This window comes from Hippoglossus stenolepis, chromosome 1 (assembly GCF_022539355.2).
Source record: "Hippoglossus stenolepis isolate QCI-W04-F060 chromosome 1, HSTE1.2, whole genome shotgun sequence".
NCBI lineage: Eukaryota > Metazoa > Chordata > Actinopteri > Pleuronectiformes > Pleuronectidae > Hippoglossus > Hippoglossus stenolepis.
This window is the reverse complement of record NC_061483.1, coordinates 8,531,078-8,548,312: the sequence shown is the minus strand read 5'-3', so window position 1 is coordinate 8,548,312 and position 17,235 is coordinate 8,531,078. Positions and strand designations below refer to the sequence as shown.

The window sequence follows — 17,235 nt, the reverse complement described above, 5'->3', positions numbered from 1 at the left end:
GAAGCTGCTGTTCTTCAGATGGTCGGCTGAGTGAGGCCGATAGCAGCCGTCAGCATGAAGCTATGTTGACGGACCATGTTTGCATCTTTAGACTTTGTCCTCAGGGGCCAGCTTCCTGTCAGCAGGTCCCTTGGATCGATACTCTTTGGGGGGTTTTTTTTGGCAAACCCTTGACAATATAGGTTTTCCCCAAGTAGGCTGAGGAGTGGGTCTGCATGACAGTTTGAACACAACTTCCTGTACTACAAGCAGTCTAATAACGTCAGAAGACATAAGAGATTTCTGACTGGAAGGCAGAGCGAAAAGCAGCCGTTCTGTTGAAGTCACTCATTGCCTCTTTTGTTGCGACGCCGTGATCGTAGTGATGGTGTTGTTCCTTGGTTGTGACGATGACGTAGAAGATTGTTGGTTGTGATAATATTTCGGATGTGTCCGATTATGTTTGCAGCCAAGGCTGCAATTTTCTGTCTGAATCATCTGAGCCCGGAGAAAACGTTTACTATATCTTGTTGTTTATATTACGTAGTTTTGTGAATTATGTTGAACGAGTACTGTGCTACAAAGACGAGAAATAAATAAATACACTACTTAATATTATAATAAACATTATAGCAGAAAGTTCATACACAACTTTACTTTAAACATTTCAATTGCTCCTGTGTAATAATTTCATCGTTGTTTCTAGAGTCTAGACCTTGTGAATTACTTCATTACTCTCTTTTCTATATTTTGCTCCATTTTCTTCATTCATAGTGTTTTCTGCCGGCATTAAAGTCCTGGTGATGACACTGCGAGCTGCTAACTCAGCACCTGCAGATTTCAGGATGAGGTGAAACAGAGATGGAGAAATACAGTGAAGAGAGGGATGATGGGTAAACGACAGAGCGTGCATGAGCTAAGTGTGTATGTGTGCTTTGCTGCTACAAAAAGGGAAACTCCCAGTTTTAGCTTTTTAACAATTTAATGCAGATGATGTAGTCTGGGTGAATAAGAGCGAGACAGGAGCGAGAGAGTACAGGGACAGAGGAGAGGTGAAACTCAGATTTTCTTTCACACTGCTCATCATAACTTTTGGGGGTTAATTTTGTATATTGAGTCCTCAGCGCTGCATTGTTTGTGATCACTGATTCTTTCTGGGGCTCTGAATCTGAGGGTCAGGAGGAAAACATTGAATCACTGTGTGGACGTGTCTAGTGGTTGATACCGTTTTTTTCCCAAGTTTGTTTAGTGACGTTGATTCTGCAGTGTGATAATGTACAGTAAGTTAAAACTACATCTGATGAAGCTTTGGTTTTGTTTTGTTTGCGATGCAGGTGTTGGACGATATTCCCAAACTTCACAGGCATATGTTCATTTCCTCCTCAACTGTAAATAAGGCTTTGTTTGTTGCTATTTGAGCTCAAGTGGGTATAAAAGATATGATAAAGATTTTTGCGATAGCAGCAATGATTTAAACTATAACATTTTTCAATGAGGGGGGAGTTGATGTGAAAAGTATTTTCAACCAGTAGTTTGAACTTTTTGTTTTTACAGAAAACATGATCTCATATAGTATTAGTCCGAACATGATATTTTTACATGACTTAAAACATCTGGAAGGAATCTTAAAATGATTAAATTGAATTTTGTTGATGATAAAACAGCAGGGAAAATGCTGTTGTGCAACAAAAGCACAATTTGATGATTATGGTGAGAGGACGTCTTCAAGGCAGCAGCCAGAGAACGAGACAAACAACACAAAACAGGAAGAGACTGAGGGGACGATGAGAAGAGAGATGAGGGAAACAAGTGGGCTGACAGGGAGTAAAGCCACAGCAACAAATCCACTAATTTAACTGTGTCACAACAACTAGGTCAGCATCTTCCACAGACTCTTCTCAAAGAAACACCTTTGTTCCAATATTCTATCCTTCCTTTTTTACTTTAATGATAGAAATTACAACTCACATCCAGGAATAATAAAGCAGCAGCGGATACTTTTATTTGCAGATTTTGCAGATCTGTCAGTTTAATGATGAGACAACCACAAAAGCGAAGACAATCTAAATAAAATGCCATCATGGTAAAAAATACTGAATCTGACATGTATCTCAGTTAATCCTAAAATTGATGTCACTGTTTATCTGTGACTATTTCAAACAGTTCCATCTGCCAAGTGAGTTTGTGTAGCTGCTGATTTTAATGGTTGTATTTTACAGTTGTTATCATCTTCTCTTACCATCTCTGTTAAAGAGACAAGCTGCAAAATGAATGTAACTTCCTGTGTGTGGCAGCCTGTAGAGCAGAAAGCTGTGTGATGTTTGGGCTGAATGCGCTGCTCCCATGTGCTCCTTTAACCTTGATGTTTAAATACACTGAATGCTGTTGATGCGAGCTTGCTGATTTAATTGCACACAAATGCATGAGCGAGGAAAAGGTTGCCTGGTTACTGACGTGCAGTGTGGCTTTCAAGGACACTATTGCGTTTTGAATTCCAAGTTAAAAGAGGAGAAATAGGATTCACAACAAAAGCTAAAGAGGATCTGAAGGCAGATGAAAGATGGATAATCACAGTCATCTCCTTTATAACCGATTGTTCTAACCTTTGGAAATGAAAGTTAAGAATACTCAGCTGTAACATTGTTAATAAAATTAGGGTCTCTTGTTTTCCGATACTGCGAATTTGCCGCAATAATGTCTCCAGACAAGGAGGAACCGTGAGAAATTTACAGTGGTCTGCTGGTGTGTGCACACTTGCTCGGCTGAGGTGGGCTTAACTGCCATCTGCTGGTGGGCCAGGGCATAGTTTTACTGTAAACCCCAGAGAGACTGAGGACTGTGATATTCTTTACATAAATGTTTTAAAATATATTTATTCATTTCAACTTATAATATTATTTTCTTTTATTATGTTTTTTTCATATGTTGCCAGGGTTTAAAGCTTGCTTCCCTGTAAGGCTGGTGAAATGTACAACGAGAGTTGGCATCTTTAAATGAGCTGTATTTTTTTCCATGACTAACAATCGATATTTTATTTTGTAGTGTAAACAAGGATGTTTAGGACCTTTTAGATAATCACATAAACGAGTAGAATCAGTAAAGCGCATAACTCCACCAAGGCCAAACAGTCCCCTTAAATTCAATCAAGCTGGACCAAATTTCACACACTATCAGTTCTCTAAATCTGCCTGACTGTCAAACAGAATCCGTTAATTATTCTCCTGAGAAATCCAAGAATATGTCCCAAAAAAACAAAAAAGCCTTATCTCACAATGTTAAACTAAAATAATTAGATAATCCTGTTAACAGCCAAACATACAAACAGCATGGAAAACATTACATCCTTGGGATAGGTAATAAAAACAATGTTGACAATACAGAACCGTACTTATAGAAAATAAAATAGGTCATAGCTTTAAATACATATATGTTATAGTAAACAACTTTTTATATGTGCAGACCGGTTGTTATCTCTTTTATTTTAGAGTAATTAAAGAGATTCCCTTTAACGTGTTCTATCCTCTCGTATTTCAGCGGTGTCGAACCTGGACATAGAAAGCAAGCTGTCAGTGCACTATCAGGCTCCATGGCACCAACAACACAACGTGTTTCATCCCTGCACCCGACCGCCATGTCTGGAGGAGCTGCACAGAAATGCTCAACTCAGCCTCAGAGCCCAGAACCGAGGTGAGAGGCTCATCCGGTCCGCATAGTCGCATTTTACCACGTGCAAATTCCGCGGTATTGGGAGTTTTTTCTGTTTCTCTCTTTTACAGACGAACAACAGCACGAACAACGGTCCACAAGTCGGGAGAGAAACAGGGTGACCATCTCTATCTCAGTGGCGCCCCCTATGCCCACCTTCCCCTCACCACACAGCATTCGCCGGCAGCAGAGAAGTCGGCTGGCGCGAGCGGTAAGAACGTTGCACCGTGAACACGTGGGGCAGATATCCAGTGTTTTCATTAAATGGCTCAAACCATATTATGTGAATGTGTCTTAGTAAGCAGTTAACTCTCAATACATTTTGTGCTGGATGTAACTTACGTGCAAAGGCTTCTTAAACTTAAATCTCAATCTAAGTCATCTTTTAATACATTTACCACTGAGCAACTGGACACTGGCATCTTGAGAGAGTTATTGGACAGTGAGAATAAAAATAAGGTCACATTTGGAACAACATGAGAGAAAAACATGTATTATTTTCGACTTTACTGACATATTTTATTCTTATTTACCGTGTGTAACAATAAACTGACACAATATCTCATTCTGGTGTTGCCGTGCAGCAAGAGAGAGCAGAGAGGGAGCGAGAGTTAGACTATCAACCCAGGAAGGTAAATCAGAAACCTGTCCATGTCTTGTTCGTCTAAAATGTAGGTCCCTTCTGTCAGATTTGTGTAATACCCGCTTGTGTGTACAGTTACTGTTGTGTGTCTGAGGTTTCATGTGACATAAGATGAACAGTATCTATTATAGGTCTGTTCTCACACTAACTTAACCCCGACTTCTTTTTGAATCCCCTGAAGGAGAGGACTGTGAGAGAAACAGAGATCCAGACCATCCAGAGAAAAGTAAGAAAATATTGTGACACGTGGTTGGAAAAATAAATCTTTAAAAAAAAGTTATCTGTGTTGTACTCAGAGCAATAATTGTTTGTATGTGCTGCTGCCACAGGAGAGGCCAGGGAGAGAAGCAGATGTCCAGACGATCCAAAGAAAGGTAAGAAATATGCTTAAATGGCAAAAGGGCAAATATTTGAACTTCCTTTAAAGTAACTATTAAGAGACGGTATCTATAATGAGAAGATTTGAAAGAAAAGAGTATCAATGCTTGTACAAAAAAATTGTTTTAAGATGAAGAATAGGGCAATTTGAGATTGAGACTGATCTAATAAACATTGATTGTCTGTTTCATCCATCACCTTTTGACTTTCCTTTAATATTTTTGTTTGAAATTATGTAATCTTTTGGATTACTTGTGTCATCTCATCTGTTATTTTGTTTTTCTTTTGTTGTATTTTTTTATGTTCATAGTTTGAGTGCTTTTACTCACTTCACCCTATTGAAAGTTGCATCTTCATCCCATGGAATAGAAAGGTATTGAGCATTTGTGTTGTTTTTACTTTCTGTTTATCCTTTTGTCACTTTAGTTGTCCGGTAGTTCATTTTAACAGCTTCACTCGTGTTGAAGTCATTCTTGTTTTTGTCATTAAATATCTACCAATGTTAGAGACGTTTTAAAGATAGTGGCTATTTATTGTTCCACATCATGCTAGCTAACTAAATTGTATCGGTACCCACCATGTAATGTTGCTGCCGGCTACTTCCAGGCTACCTCGATGGGGGAAGACGAAGGTTGTGAGGTCTTGGGAGGGCACAGAGCCAAGTCCTCAGCCCCCAATGCTTCCTCAACCCAAGATAAGCAGACGAGCTGGTCCAAGGAAAACCACCCACCTTCAGATCAGAAGATATCTGCCGATTCTCACTCCATCTCCTCCTGCATCATCCCCATCAACGTCACAGGTAAGATAAAGACGAGACAACAAATTAGGAATGAGCTTTTAACCCTGGTTAAAACCAAAACTGATAACCTACGTGTAACTATTAAGCAGCTGTGCAAATAAGTGACCTTGGAGTAATCAGGGGTCAAATACGGAATTCTACTGTAAAAGCCAGGAATCCGAAGCCCTTTTTAGACATGACCTGGGGTGGAACTCCGGAGAACTGGGTACGAACTTTCTCCGCAGTTTTACTTTTCACACATGCACGACAGAGTGGGAGATTCTCTGCTCAGACGTGTGTTCACAACAGCAAACTCCAGAGGGTCACAGCTCTATTGACTACACCATGTTTGAATGAGAAACAAAATGATAACATTCTTAAATATAACCTCAATAGTAAGCATTATTAACTGCTTCTGTGCATATAGTCTATATACTGTTTATAGCGTATGGTCTCTGTTATTGCAGGTGTTGGGTTTGACAGGGAAGCCAGTGCTCGTTGCTCTCTAGTACATTCCCAGTCGGTTCTTCAGAGGAGGAGGAAGCTAAGGAGGAGGAAGACCATCACAGGAATACCCAAAAGAGTGCACCAGGACATGGGTATGTTATAGAGAACGCCTGCTCACTGATAGAAAAATAGGACTATTTTGTTGTGTGGGTCTTTATTTTGTAACTTTTCATCATATTTATCCTCATCCTCTAAAGAAAAGGTTTGCACATGATATTACAGACACGCAACATGCTTTGTCTCTTTGCATTCAGACTCAGATGAATCACCCGTAGCAAGAGAGCGCACAGTGATCGTCCATGCCAACCCGCACCAACTCTCTCTCTATCAGGAAGATCTCTCAATCAGTGGTCGGCTCCATCACACTCGTGACTCTGGCTGCCAGACAGATGATTTCCTTATAGCATGTACGTTTCTGAGAATGAACAAGTATATTAGGTTCTTTATTGCAGTTTCTTTTAGTCTGTCAGGCTCCCATATTTTCTCTATAAAGGACGAGGAGTTCGCTTAATTCCCTAAATGACTATATGTTTGACTTAACAGTTACTGCTACAATTATTTGTGGGTTAATATTTGGTTCGGGATCAGAAACAGGACAACCATCTAAAAGGCTACCAATATTATCAGATTTGTGTATTTTCATCCTCAAACGAGATCCATCAAACTGGAATTCAAATCATTTATTTATAGTAACCTAGTATAGTCCATATGGTCAACATCCACCTGAGTTAAAAATCCCTCCCTCTGTTCCCCCTCTCTGTTCTGTCTTTTTCATTTCCAGGTTCAGCTGCTCCCTCCAGACGGCGCATCAGAGCGCAACGTGGCCATCAGGGAATCCCTGCCTCTCTCTCTCATTCGACAGGCAACATTTCGTCACTGGGTGACCAGTCAGATTCCACATACACCTGTTCTTCAAGCCACGGTGGACGCTTGCGCTCTCGCAGTCTTCCACGAGAGGGTGGACGTCTAATGGACAGTGATGATGATGACGATGATGATGACGATGATGATGATGACAATTATGATGATGATGATGAAGATGAGGAGCTGTCACCATATGAAGCTGAGGACTTTATTCCATCTGGCCCCAGTCCAAGAATGAAGATGATGATGATGAAGGATGAGGAAGAGAGCACAGATGACCAGGCAGCCCCTGAGCCGCTGCAACTTGGAAGCCTAAAAAGGTTACAGCGATCTGGGGAAAGAGACCGAGGGGGTGGAGGAGGAGGAAGCCCGGAGCATAGCTGGATGGAGAGGGGCCGTTCTCGCTTACCCCGCAAAGCTGACATGGGCAGCTGTGAGATCTCATCAAGTTCAGATACTTTCAGCAGTCCTATTCACTCTGTGTCTACAACAGGAGTTCTAGGAAGCCATGTGGACCATAAAGAGGACCACCAGTCGTCAAGTGGGAACTGGAGTGGTTCCAGCTCCACCTGCCCCTCTCAGACATCTGAAACCATACCCCCGCCCTCTTCTCCACCACTGACAGGCTCCTCCCATTGTGACTCAGAGCTATCACTCAACACTGTGCCCAATGCCATCGATGAGGGATTTTCCCTGGATCCCTCATACCACTCTGACCTCAGACCCCAGGGCCAGGGCCACAGGTCAAGCTCATTTACATCCTCAGCCACCGACCAGCTAGATGACGCAGGGGTCAGTACAGCAAGTGAGGGGGAGTGGACATACCCTCAAGACCAAGACCAGACTGATCCAGACCAAGACCCTGATCAGATCCAAAACCTGAGTCAGAGTCATGGGTTAGCTCAGGAGTACAGCTCCAAACAAGGTTTGGAAAACCAAACCTGTTTTAGCGGCAACAATACCCCCAACAATGAAAAGGAGCCTGGCTCTCTTTACGCATCAGAAACAAACAGTTTCTACTCCTCATCAGTGCATTTTGGGGAGTGTAATCAGAGTTACAGAGGTTACATGTATAACTATGCAGACCCAGGACCTGACTGCAGTCAATCCAACACTGTGGCAGCAGCACTATCCCATGGAGTTTACCTCCAATCCTCATCTGACCTCAGAGCAGGCACTATGACCCTGGGGAGAAGCTATCGTCCACTGAAGAAACCTAAAGTCAAACCTCCACCACCCAAACGGACTTCTTCGCTGAAGGAAAGCAGTAGTAGTGTTGATGTTGGAACGGACACACAGGCAGATCAAGATCAACCAAAGACGGTTAGTGAACAAGACCTCACCTTGTCTTCCACAGATATGAAGCTGGAACTGGAGCTTGAGCTTGGAGGTGCTCCAGAACCCTTACAGACATCTTGTCTAGTAGCAGAGCCTTTAGGATCATGGGGAATGGGACTGGGTGAAACTGTCGACATTGTAGAACCGATGTCCTTCAGCTCTGCAGATACACACTCGTTTAAGGATGAAGGTGCTGTGCAATCTGACTATGCAGACCTGTGGCTTCACAACACTGAGCTGAAGTCCAACAATGGTGAGTACACATCTATGTCCAACTCAAGCACAGCCACAGGCACTACTGTCATGGACTGTATCAAGTCACCAGACAGCTCTTCCTCCTCCACAGAATCCAAAACCCAGGCCTCTGCCCAGGTGTCACAGACCAGGCCAACTAGTCCACCTCTCCCACCTGGAGACTACAAACTTGGGTCACCTGAGAAGCTGGCAGGCCTGGCCTCGCCATCAAGTGGCTATTCCAGCCAATCAGAGACTCCAACATCAACCTTACCCTCATCTTCAACAGCATTTTTCCCAGGACCTCTATCTCCCTCCACGGGCAAAAGGAAGCCTAAAGTGCCAGAGAGAAAGTCTTCTCTTTCTTCTCTGCAGCATTTCCCCAGAGATGGAGTTTCCATTTCATCTGGCTATAAGAGAGACCCAGACTTTCCACCTCCACCTTCTCAACTTGATCTCAATATTCTTCATGGTGGCTATGTCAGACACACGCTATCCCACCGGACACACCACATGCACACGCTCCACCACAGCAAACACAGAGTTTCAAATGTGTTAGCCACTGGAACAAAGTTTTTGGTCCCTGAGACATCGAATACCAACCCGCCACCACATTCAAACTCTACTCCAACAATTACAAATTCCCATCTATTGGTGATAACGCCATCTGCTCTTCGTTCAGTGCAGCTCCATCCTATTAGGCGATCCACAGATAGTGCTGCCACTGCAGTCCAGGAAACAGCAAGTGGACTGGAGACTGCTACGAGACCCAAATATCCTCCTAGTTGTTCTACCCTGGCTCCACCACCTATTAACCCTAGGCCACTCCCGCCTCGCAGACCACCACCCAGACCCCCATGTCATGACCACATCTCCTCCCCTGAACATTCACAACCACCTCCCCCTGGCCGCCACCCTGATGGGCCACCATCCTATGAAAGCCTGCTACTCAGACAGGACCGCTATGGACCTGGAACTTTCTGGGCTATGACGGCCTTCAGATCCCGGATAGACCCATTATCAGATATGTCTGAAGACAGCTCACCTTTGCATCGGCCAGTGCCACGTGCTCCCCACCCTTCGCCTGTGGATCTACACACACATATCCACTCGCACACAGAGTTCAGAGGGCTCACACATTCAACTCATGCACACTCTGAGTTTAGGGTTTTGGGGGAACGCTCATTCTCCCAGGATGATGATGATGATGACGATGAAGAGGAGGAAGAGGAAGAGCCGGTGAAAGACCTACCGAGGGCTGCATGTTCCAGAGGAGGCATGCGATCGGATCACCCTCCACCCCCAGCATATGAGTTTGCTGGATTATGCCACTCAGACTCAGGGCCCTGGGCTAGTCCAGTCAAAGTGCCTGGTACCATAATGGAGACATCGCATCCTTACCTAATCAGCGATGCAAGGAGAAGAGGACTCGTAGAGAGAGACGAAGAGGATGAAGTGACATCCGGTGCTACCAGAAGTGCCCATCAGCATCATTCACAGGAGAATAAAGACGACTCCACAACTCCTGACACAGAGGATTACTTCAGTAAAGGTACGGTTTTACACAAAATTCCACTTGAAGAAGTAAAACTTTTTTGTAAAACTGATCGAAAATTTTAAAAAAGGCACAATAGCTGAAAATATAGCTAGTTTAAAATCTCCTTTAATTACAAATGGAGAGCTTAGTGTAAATTATATTTCACTGATTGTATAATAAATGATCAGACAACCAGATGACATGTGATAGGTACTTTGTGTGCTGCAGATTCCACACCCAGTGATAACTCGCTCTCCCCTCTGACGGATGACTACAAAGTGGACGATGAACTTCTCACCTCACCCAACAAGACCCGTACAACTGAGGATCTGTTTGCCATGATACACAGGTGTTGTAAATTTTACTGTTTGTGTTATATTGTCTATCCCTGTATCTACTGGTCCACTGTCTTCATCTGTACCTTGATTTCTTCATTCAGATCCAAAAGAAAGGTCCTTGGCCGTAAAGATTCAGGAGATTTAAATGTGAAGTCTCGTCTTTGCCCTCCAGCGGCAGTGACCCCTTGCAATGTCACCACCGTCATTATCCCGCCAGCACCTCCTCTGAACCTCCCAGCCAATTTAGCCACTGCTGCTGGGTCACAACGAGCCCCAGTGCCAATCTACCGCAGCGCCAAGAAATCCACCACATCCAACGAGGAGTTTAAACTCCTGTTGCTGAAGAAAGGTAGCAGGTCTGATTCCAGCTACCGCATGTCAGCGACAGAGATTCTAAAGAGCCCCATCACTCCTAAAATGCCAGGGGAGTCCCTTCAAGAGGGAGCCTTCAGACAGTACGAGGAGCCAACCTCCGCATTCCAAGAGCCCCCCATTTCTAGCATGGACCCAATCCAGATACCAGGTCTTTTTCCCAGGGCCAACGCTGAGAGTTTCACCCTCAAAACCCTGCCTATGTCAGCTGCATCTCGACAGGGACGTTCTCGGATCCCCCCTGTAGCCAACAGCAGTCGCTACAGTACACGCAGCCGCCTCTACACCGCCCCGATGCAAGCCATTTCTGAAGGGGAGACAGAGAATTCAGATGGGAGCCCCCATGATGACAGATCATCCTAAAAAAACAACCAGTGAGAGATGTCTTGATGATGTTCTTACTTTAAAACGGCCCCTCGTACTTTTCTAATCCTGGAAAAGTGTCTCATCAAGGCCAACAGTGTAATTCTTGTGACACACGGAAATCTGGTAAAAGTTTTGTTTTTCTTTTTTTAAGTTTTGGATCCACTATTCTATTTAAGGGTGTCAGAGTGTTGTGAGATACTGAACCAGCTTTGATGATATATCTAAATACTGTATTATCAAAACAATAGCTCCCTCATAGTTAAAAAAAAAGAAAAGATTTAAGACCTATTTTGATTGACTTGTCTTTAAAATAAAAGAGTCCTAAATGTTTGGTAAATAATGACAAAAGACATTTTGTGGAATACGGACAATGTGCGTGTGCATGAACTAGCACATGCAACATCCACTGATATTTCTACTTCTTGTGTTTTGAATGGTGTGAGTGCGTGTGTGTCCCTGAGGAACTGCTTTCTTATTAACATTTTAAAATCTTATGAAGTTTAATATTCTTTGAACTTTTGGTGCCCAAAGCATCGGCCCAGAGTCTATGACTCAATATTCCTGCCAACAAGCAAAGGTTGTTCCGTTGTGGAAGTTACTAACAACATCTCAACACAGCATCAAACGTATCTATTGTATTTCCATCTGCAGACCTGGCATTGAGAGTATATCACACAGAGCCAATCATATATTTCTTCGCATAAATTATATCCAAAAAGATAACATGATGCATGTATTTTTATAAAATTGCGCCTCCTGACATGGTGATAAAGTTTCGCCATGTTGCATGACCCTATATGGAAACATCCCCAGGATCCCGGTTTCAACATTTTTGTGGTTCCTTTGTATTATAAGAATTATCAATCTTTCACTGTGAAAGGTTTCAGTGACATTTGTACCCCATTTCCAGTGATCTAAATTGATTTGTCTTAGACATGAGTTTCAAACAAGAAGGAGCAAGGGCTTGCAACTAGATGGAGCCCACTTCTCTACGATACTGGCTAATTTTGGACAATCGCACAGTGGCCTTTCTCTACTAGAGGTTGTTGTAAGCAGGGCATTTATAAGTCTCTGCACGTATACAAGGACCCTCGCCATGTTCCACCAGAATTCAATCACAGACTTGTTTAAACCCAACCTTGAAATCTAGTATGTTTAGACTGATTTCAGCTTTTCCAGCTGCTGGCAAGTTTTGCTGTGCTCACTTAAAGTGGCAAAGGTGCATTTCAAAGCAGTTTTAATCTGAACATTGCGTGGAGATGGTGAAAATGCTTTAGAAGGTCCTCAATCGGTTTTACTAGAGGTTGATTTGGAAAAGATTCCAAGAACCAACCTTGCTTTTGCACTTCATGATTCTTCAAGAATATTCCTTGAAAAAAAAATATATCTTATAATGAAAAATTGCATATGTATATTTGTACTGAATATTAAAAGTCATATCTATATAAAACAACAAGCAGAAATTTTATAGGGAATGAACCTGAGTGTAGCAAAGAAGAACAGGTTTTATTGACATTACACATGAATCTTAACAATATACACTGTTCTCCTCTCCTTGTTGCCTCTCCTTCATTTGCACTGACCCAGTAGCATTAGACAGGTGAAAGCTCAACCCAGTGGCTGGGGTACGCCATTGTCTTACCCTTGTCTAAATTTACTACGAAATCTGAAAGAGTGGAGACAAGAGGAGTATAGGACTATATTCAACCGATATTTAAAAAGACAGCGATGCATATATTGCATTGCTGCTTCCTTTTCTGCCCAACACAGGGATTAGAGTATGCTGTAAAATCAAGTGTGTTACAGAAGCAAGCTATCATCAGTGGAAAATTTGAACTCTCACCTGCCTACCACAGCAAACACAACACATATACTTCTTAAATTCAGAGACCGTACTTCAATAGAAACCATTCACTGTATTCTGTGAATACCTCAGCAAGCATATTACTGTTTTATTGTAAATTATATAGATAGACAGATAGACAGATAGATAGATAGATAGATAGATAGATAGATAGATAGATAGATAACAAAACTACAACTGTTTGATACTCAGAGAATCTGAATTGCAGAACTGACACTGTGTAAGATGGGGAGAGTACAAAGCTGTGAACTGATTATGAGAATTTTACATTCGTCATACCCATATTGCTGAAACTCACTTGTTCCTACTCATTGTTTTATTTGTTGTGTTTTCTATCGCATGCAATAAGTCAAGAAAATAAAGAAGAAAAGAAAAGGATACCACCATATCATTATTTTTATCTGAGGGATGTCTCCATACCACAAGAAAAGATTTTGTATTTTCCATTCAAATGTCAAGTTCAATAGTGTGTTCTATAGATGTACAAACTGTCTGGCTAATTCTGTTCTGTATAGTTGTGATCACAAACAGGGGTTTATCTTGTACTGTATATCTACTCACTGGACAATCATACGTATAAATGACTGTAAAGAAAATGATATTGAATTTGTCGGGGGGGAGAGAATCTGAACACTTTTGGTGCTGGGTCCTATTGCTGGAGCTGTGGGAGTGAGAGAAATATTTTCAAAGAGAAACTGCTGATTGAATTTAAAGTGCATATCTGAACAAGCCCGCTTTGGGGAAAAAAACAAATATAAGAATGAAAAAAAAAAAACTTTGATCTGATCAGAAAGTCATTGTATTTACTTTTGACTCATAACAGAATTTTTTGATTCCCACAAAACATTATTACTGAACAATTAAAATAAATATGTAGAGTTGATACAGTTGATATATATGAAAAATGCAATGTCACTCTGTGAAATGTCATTGAAAAAGCTTAAAAACAAAAATACTCCTAGTATTTGAGGATTTTCTTTTGGTGTGATTTTTCCGTACTGTACCGGTGCTAGCAGCGATGCTAAAGAGGTACTTCAAGACTGTTTCCTTTAGCTGTAAAAGCAGTGGATAAATGATTGACTGACAATTTGATTAGAAAGACAAACTGTGGTTGCCATGCAAACTCTTAGTGCTCATTTAGCTCAGTCCTCCGCAGCTTGGGAATCTAAAAGATAAGAATCTATGACCTTAGATAGATATAGATTCTTCTTTCCCTAACTGTTTTCCAATGTCTGCACACAGTTTTGCCCTAAAGGGAAAGTGTGACAACATCCACTTGATATTTTCTTTCAAGGGTGTACAGTATGGAATACCACTAACTTTAGAATAAGTGACAGAGAGCAGGACAAATTCTGATATTGCAGACAAAGTGTAACTATTTAAAAGAAGCTCCATGTTTAAAACTAGCTAGGACTTAAAGAGATTTGAATCACTTTTGTATTTTTGTATAAACCTGTAAATACGTTTTTAAAGAAAAAAATCTTGCAAATTCTTTCTTTTGTAAAATAAACCAATAAAAGATTAAAAAGAAAAAAGTTTTTTTTTTTTTTCAAAGTTTACATGATTATTTCCAAGCCTTTGTATATTTTGGAGCTGTGCAACACTTTCAGTCTTGTATTTATTTTTGGGGGGTTACAACATTGTGAAAATTCCATTATTCTATATCTAATTCATTTTAACAGCTCATCAGGCTGCTTAGTAACTGTGCATAGAAAAAAAGCCAATAAATGTGATTGCATTGAAAACCTTTTGTGTGACACTTCATTTCCTCCATGTCAGAAACAAGTGCATCGACACGATGCCTCCACTAGGTGGCAGTGTTTCATCTTTACTACTTTTACCCTGGACTTCAGTTTTTCACCTTGAACTGTGACTATAACGCTACTGATCAGATTCAAACTACAGTCGTGGAAAAAAGAAACATCTGAATTTCACTGTTGAAAAAAAACTATTTGAAGCAGCTTGGAGCGGAAAAAGTTGAAATGCCGAAACATTAGATAGAAAGATTGAACCTTCATCTGCCATTTCGTATATTATTTAAACATATACTATTCAATATGTGGCTTTATTCTGCCAGCATCTTCTGTTAAACACACATCTCGCAAACGTTCATCTACACACTTGAGTATTATTGTAAATTACCAGAGAAAGTGCACTTCCCACCACTGCAGTCACTATGTGTGTGTACACATTATATATAATATATAACACTTATGTAAACAAGTTTGCAAAGCGCTTAAAAAAATCCACAAACATATTTAAAAGCAACACACATGAAAAGTAATAAAGCAAATTCAGTTTCATTTTATGAAACAACATTGACTGAACATACTTCACTGCAGATAATCCAGGTAGGATGAACACAATAGATTTAGCTCCTTAGACTAAAAAGCTGAGCACACCAACGATAGAAAGTGACAGTATATTGTAGAAATGTTTGAGGAGGACTCACTAGTGACAAGGAATCATTCTACAGTTGATCAGACGACTCCAAACAAGGAATTAACTAATTAACTAACAAATATATATACCTGAAATCTTTAAAACTCCCAGTATCATAACATCTAAAATACTTTAAATGTACGAAAATAAAGTAAAACATATGAAATTGGCAGTAAATGAACGTGTGTTGAACAGTGAATAATAAACTATAAGTGCATCGTTGAGTTGTGGCTGATTTAAGACACATCATGGATCTTACCTCCGTTTCCTCCACGTCTCTCTATCGTGTTGATACTGACTTCCTGTTGTTTTTACAGCAGCTGGCCGGTCCAGCTCGCACCTTCATCTCTTTATCTTCATCTTCATCTTCATCTTCATCTTCATCTTCATCTCATGTTGGAGCTCAGATTATTTAAACCCGCCAACATCTGTGTTTTACCCGCGTAACTTCAGAGGAAGTGAAGAAGAAAAGGATCCACCTGCAAACCAACACCTCCACGTGCCCCCGCAAAACTATCTCGACTGTCACATCAACGAAAAACATTAGTTCCTATAGTGGAATCTTTTCGAATCAATAATTAACGTTACATTACAAAGAGCTCAAATTAATATATTATATATGATATAATAATATAGTGATGTAAAGTAATGAAGTGCATTTATTCAAGTACTTTGCTTGAGTACAGTTTTGGAGTATTTCCCTTTTATTCGTTACTTTTTAGTCCACTACATTTATTTATTTAACTGTGGAATTACCGTTCACATTCATGTTTATAATTATAGAATCAAAAAATAAACTATGGTTTATTATTATTATTACTTAGAGAACTTTTAAAAAAATCCACACCCTTTGTTGAAGTGTTTAAAATTAACATATTTATTAGCTCCAGCATTAAAATGATATTGGTAAAATACATGGATATACTTGAACATACATTATTCTAAAATTAGTCTAAACTGAGTGCTTTTTTACATATTATTTTATTATTTATGTTCTACGGCCTTTTATTAAATCAAACAATTACTAATTTATTTCTCTGGACTATTATTTTCACTTTATTATTTATTTTGTATTATTCTCCAATTTTCTTTTTAAATGCTTGTTTTTTGGTATTGTGTTATTTTGCTTTTACAGATTGTCATGATGCCATTTGTATTTTTTTATCGATTTGCTTTGAATTTTTGCTAAAACTTCTTGTCTATATCATTTATTTAGCTGTAGCGTTATTTTCGAGATGCAGATTTATAATACAAAAAAGAATTAACAAATACATGAGAAATTATTACTTAAGAGGAATAAAAATCATCCATCAATATTAAAAGCAACTAAAGTTACCCCCAGATTTATCAGTTGCAACTTTAAATATTAGGAATATACATGTATAACAGTATAATACAATTATAATGTATATTATTCTGAAATGGGCAGCTATCCTGAATGCATTAGACACAAGTCAGTGGTATTTTTGTGTTCTGAGTTTACAGTTACTATATAACTGAGATAATTTAATTTTAAAGGTAAACTGAATGTCTGAAATCTCACCTGAAGATTCACAAGGCTTTGGTCCACAAAGTCACATCCTACATTTTTGCTATTTTCATTTCTGAGAGTAAAAGGTTTTGTTTAAGCAGTGATTTCATTTGAGGTGGGTTGTATTAAATAAATGTCCACAGTGTCACTGAGGGGAGCTGCTCCTGTTTCCTTAAAGCTACACATCATATAATCATTTAACATTGTTTATCACCTTATTACTCGTGAGTCTTCAGCAATGAGCACTGAGCTGGGATCTTTCTTCTGAACCATGAAACAACATAATGCAGAGTCATAATCATAATGTTTGAACTGGCTGATCTTTTGAACAATGATTCCTTTTGAACTGTCACTTTCCT

The 17,235-nt window shown here is 40.2% G+C and overlaps 1 protein-coding gene and 1 long non-coding RNA gene across 2 annotated transcripts in view; one reads left to right on the top strand and one right to left on the bottom strand.

Annotated features, from left to right (window-relative positions):
* Positions 1-14,648, top strand: part of nhsb (Nance-Horan syndrome b (congenital cataracts and dental anomalies)) — a 50,909-nt gene extending 36,261 nt beyond the window's left edge. Inside the window, exons 2-13 of the mRNA XM_047340952.1 lie at positions 3,514-3,666; positions 3,756-3,895; positions 4,269-4,316; positions 4,509-4,553; positions 4,657-4,701; positions 5,016-5,078; positions 5,312-5,504; positions 5,951-6,082; positions 6,245-6,397; positions 6,772-9,978; positions 10,192-10,312; positions 10,403-14,648. Of these exons, the coding sequence (XP_047196908.1) occupies positions 3,514-3,666; positions 3,756-3,895; positions 4,269-4,316; positions 4,509-4,553; positions 4,657-4,701; positions 5,016-5,078; positions 5,312-5,504; positions 5,951-6,082; positions 6,245-6,397; positions 6,772-9,978; positions 10,192-10,312; positions 10,403-11,036 (4,934 nt within the window). The 3' untranslated portion in view covers positions 11,037-14,648. The remainder of the gene's footprint in view (positions 1-3,513; positions 3,667-3,755; positions 3,896-4,268; positions 4,317-4,508; positions 4,554-4,656; positions 4,702-5,015; positions 5,079-5,311; positions 5,505-5,950; positions 6,083-6,244; positions 6,398-6,771; positions 9,979-10,191; positions 10,313-10,402) is intronic.
* LOC124852280 overlaps positions 1-15,853 on the bottom strand; it is a 41,933-nt gene extending 26,080 nt beyond the window's left edge. The window contains exons 1-2 of the long non-coding RNA XR_007032894.1: positions 15,605-15,853; positions 5,283-5,478 (exon numbers count right to left, since the gene is read on the bottom strand). This is a non-coding gene — a long non-coding RNA (uncharacterized LOC124852280). The remainder of the gene's footprint in view (positions 1-5,282; positions 5,479-15,604) is intronic.
* Between the last annotated feature and the right edge of the window lie 1,382 nt (positions 15,854-17,235).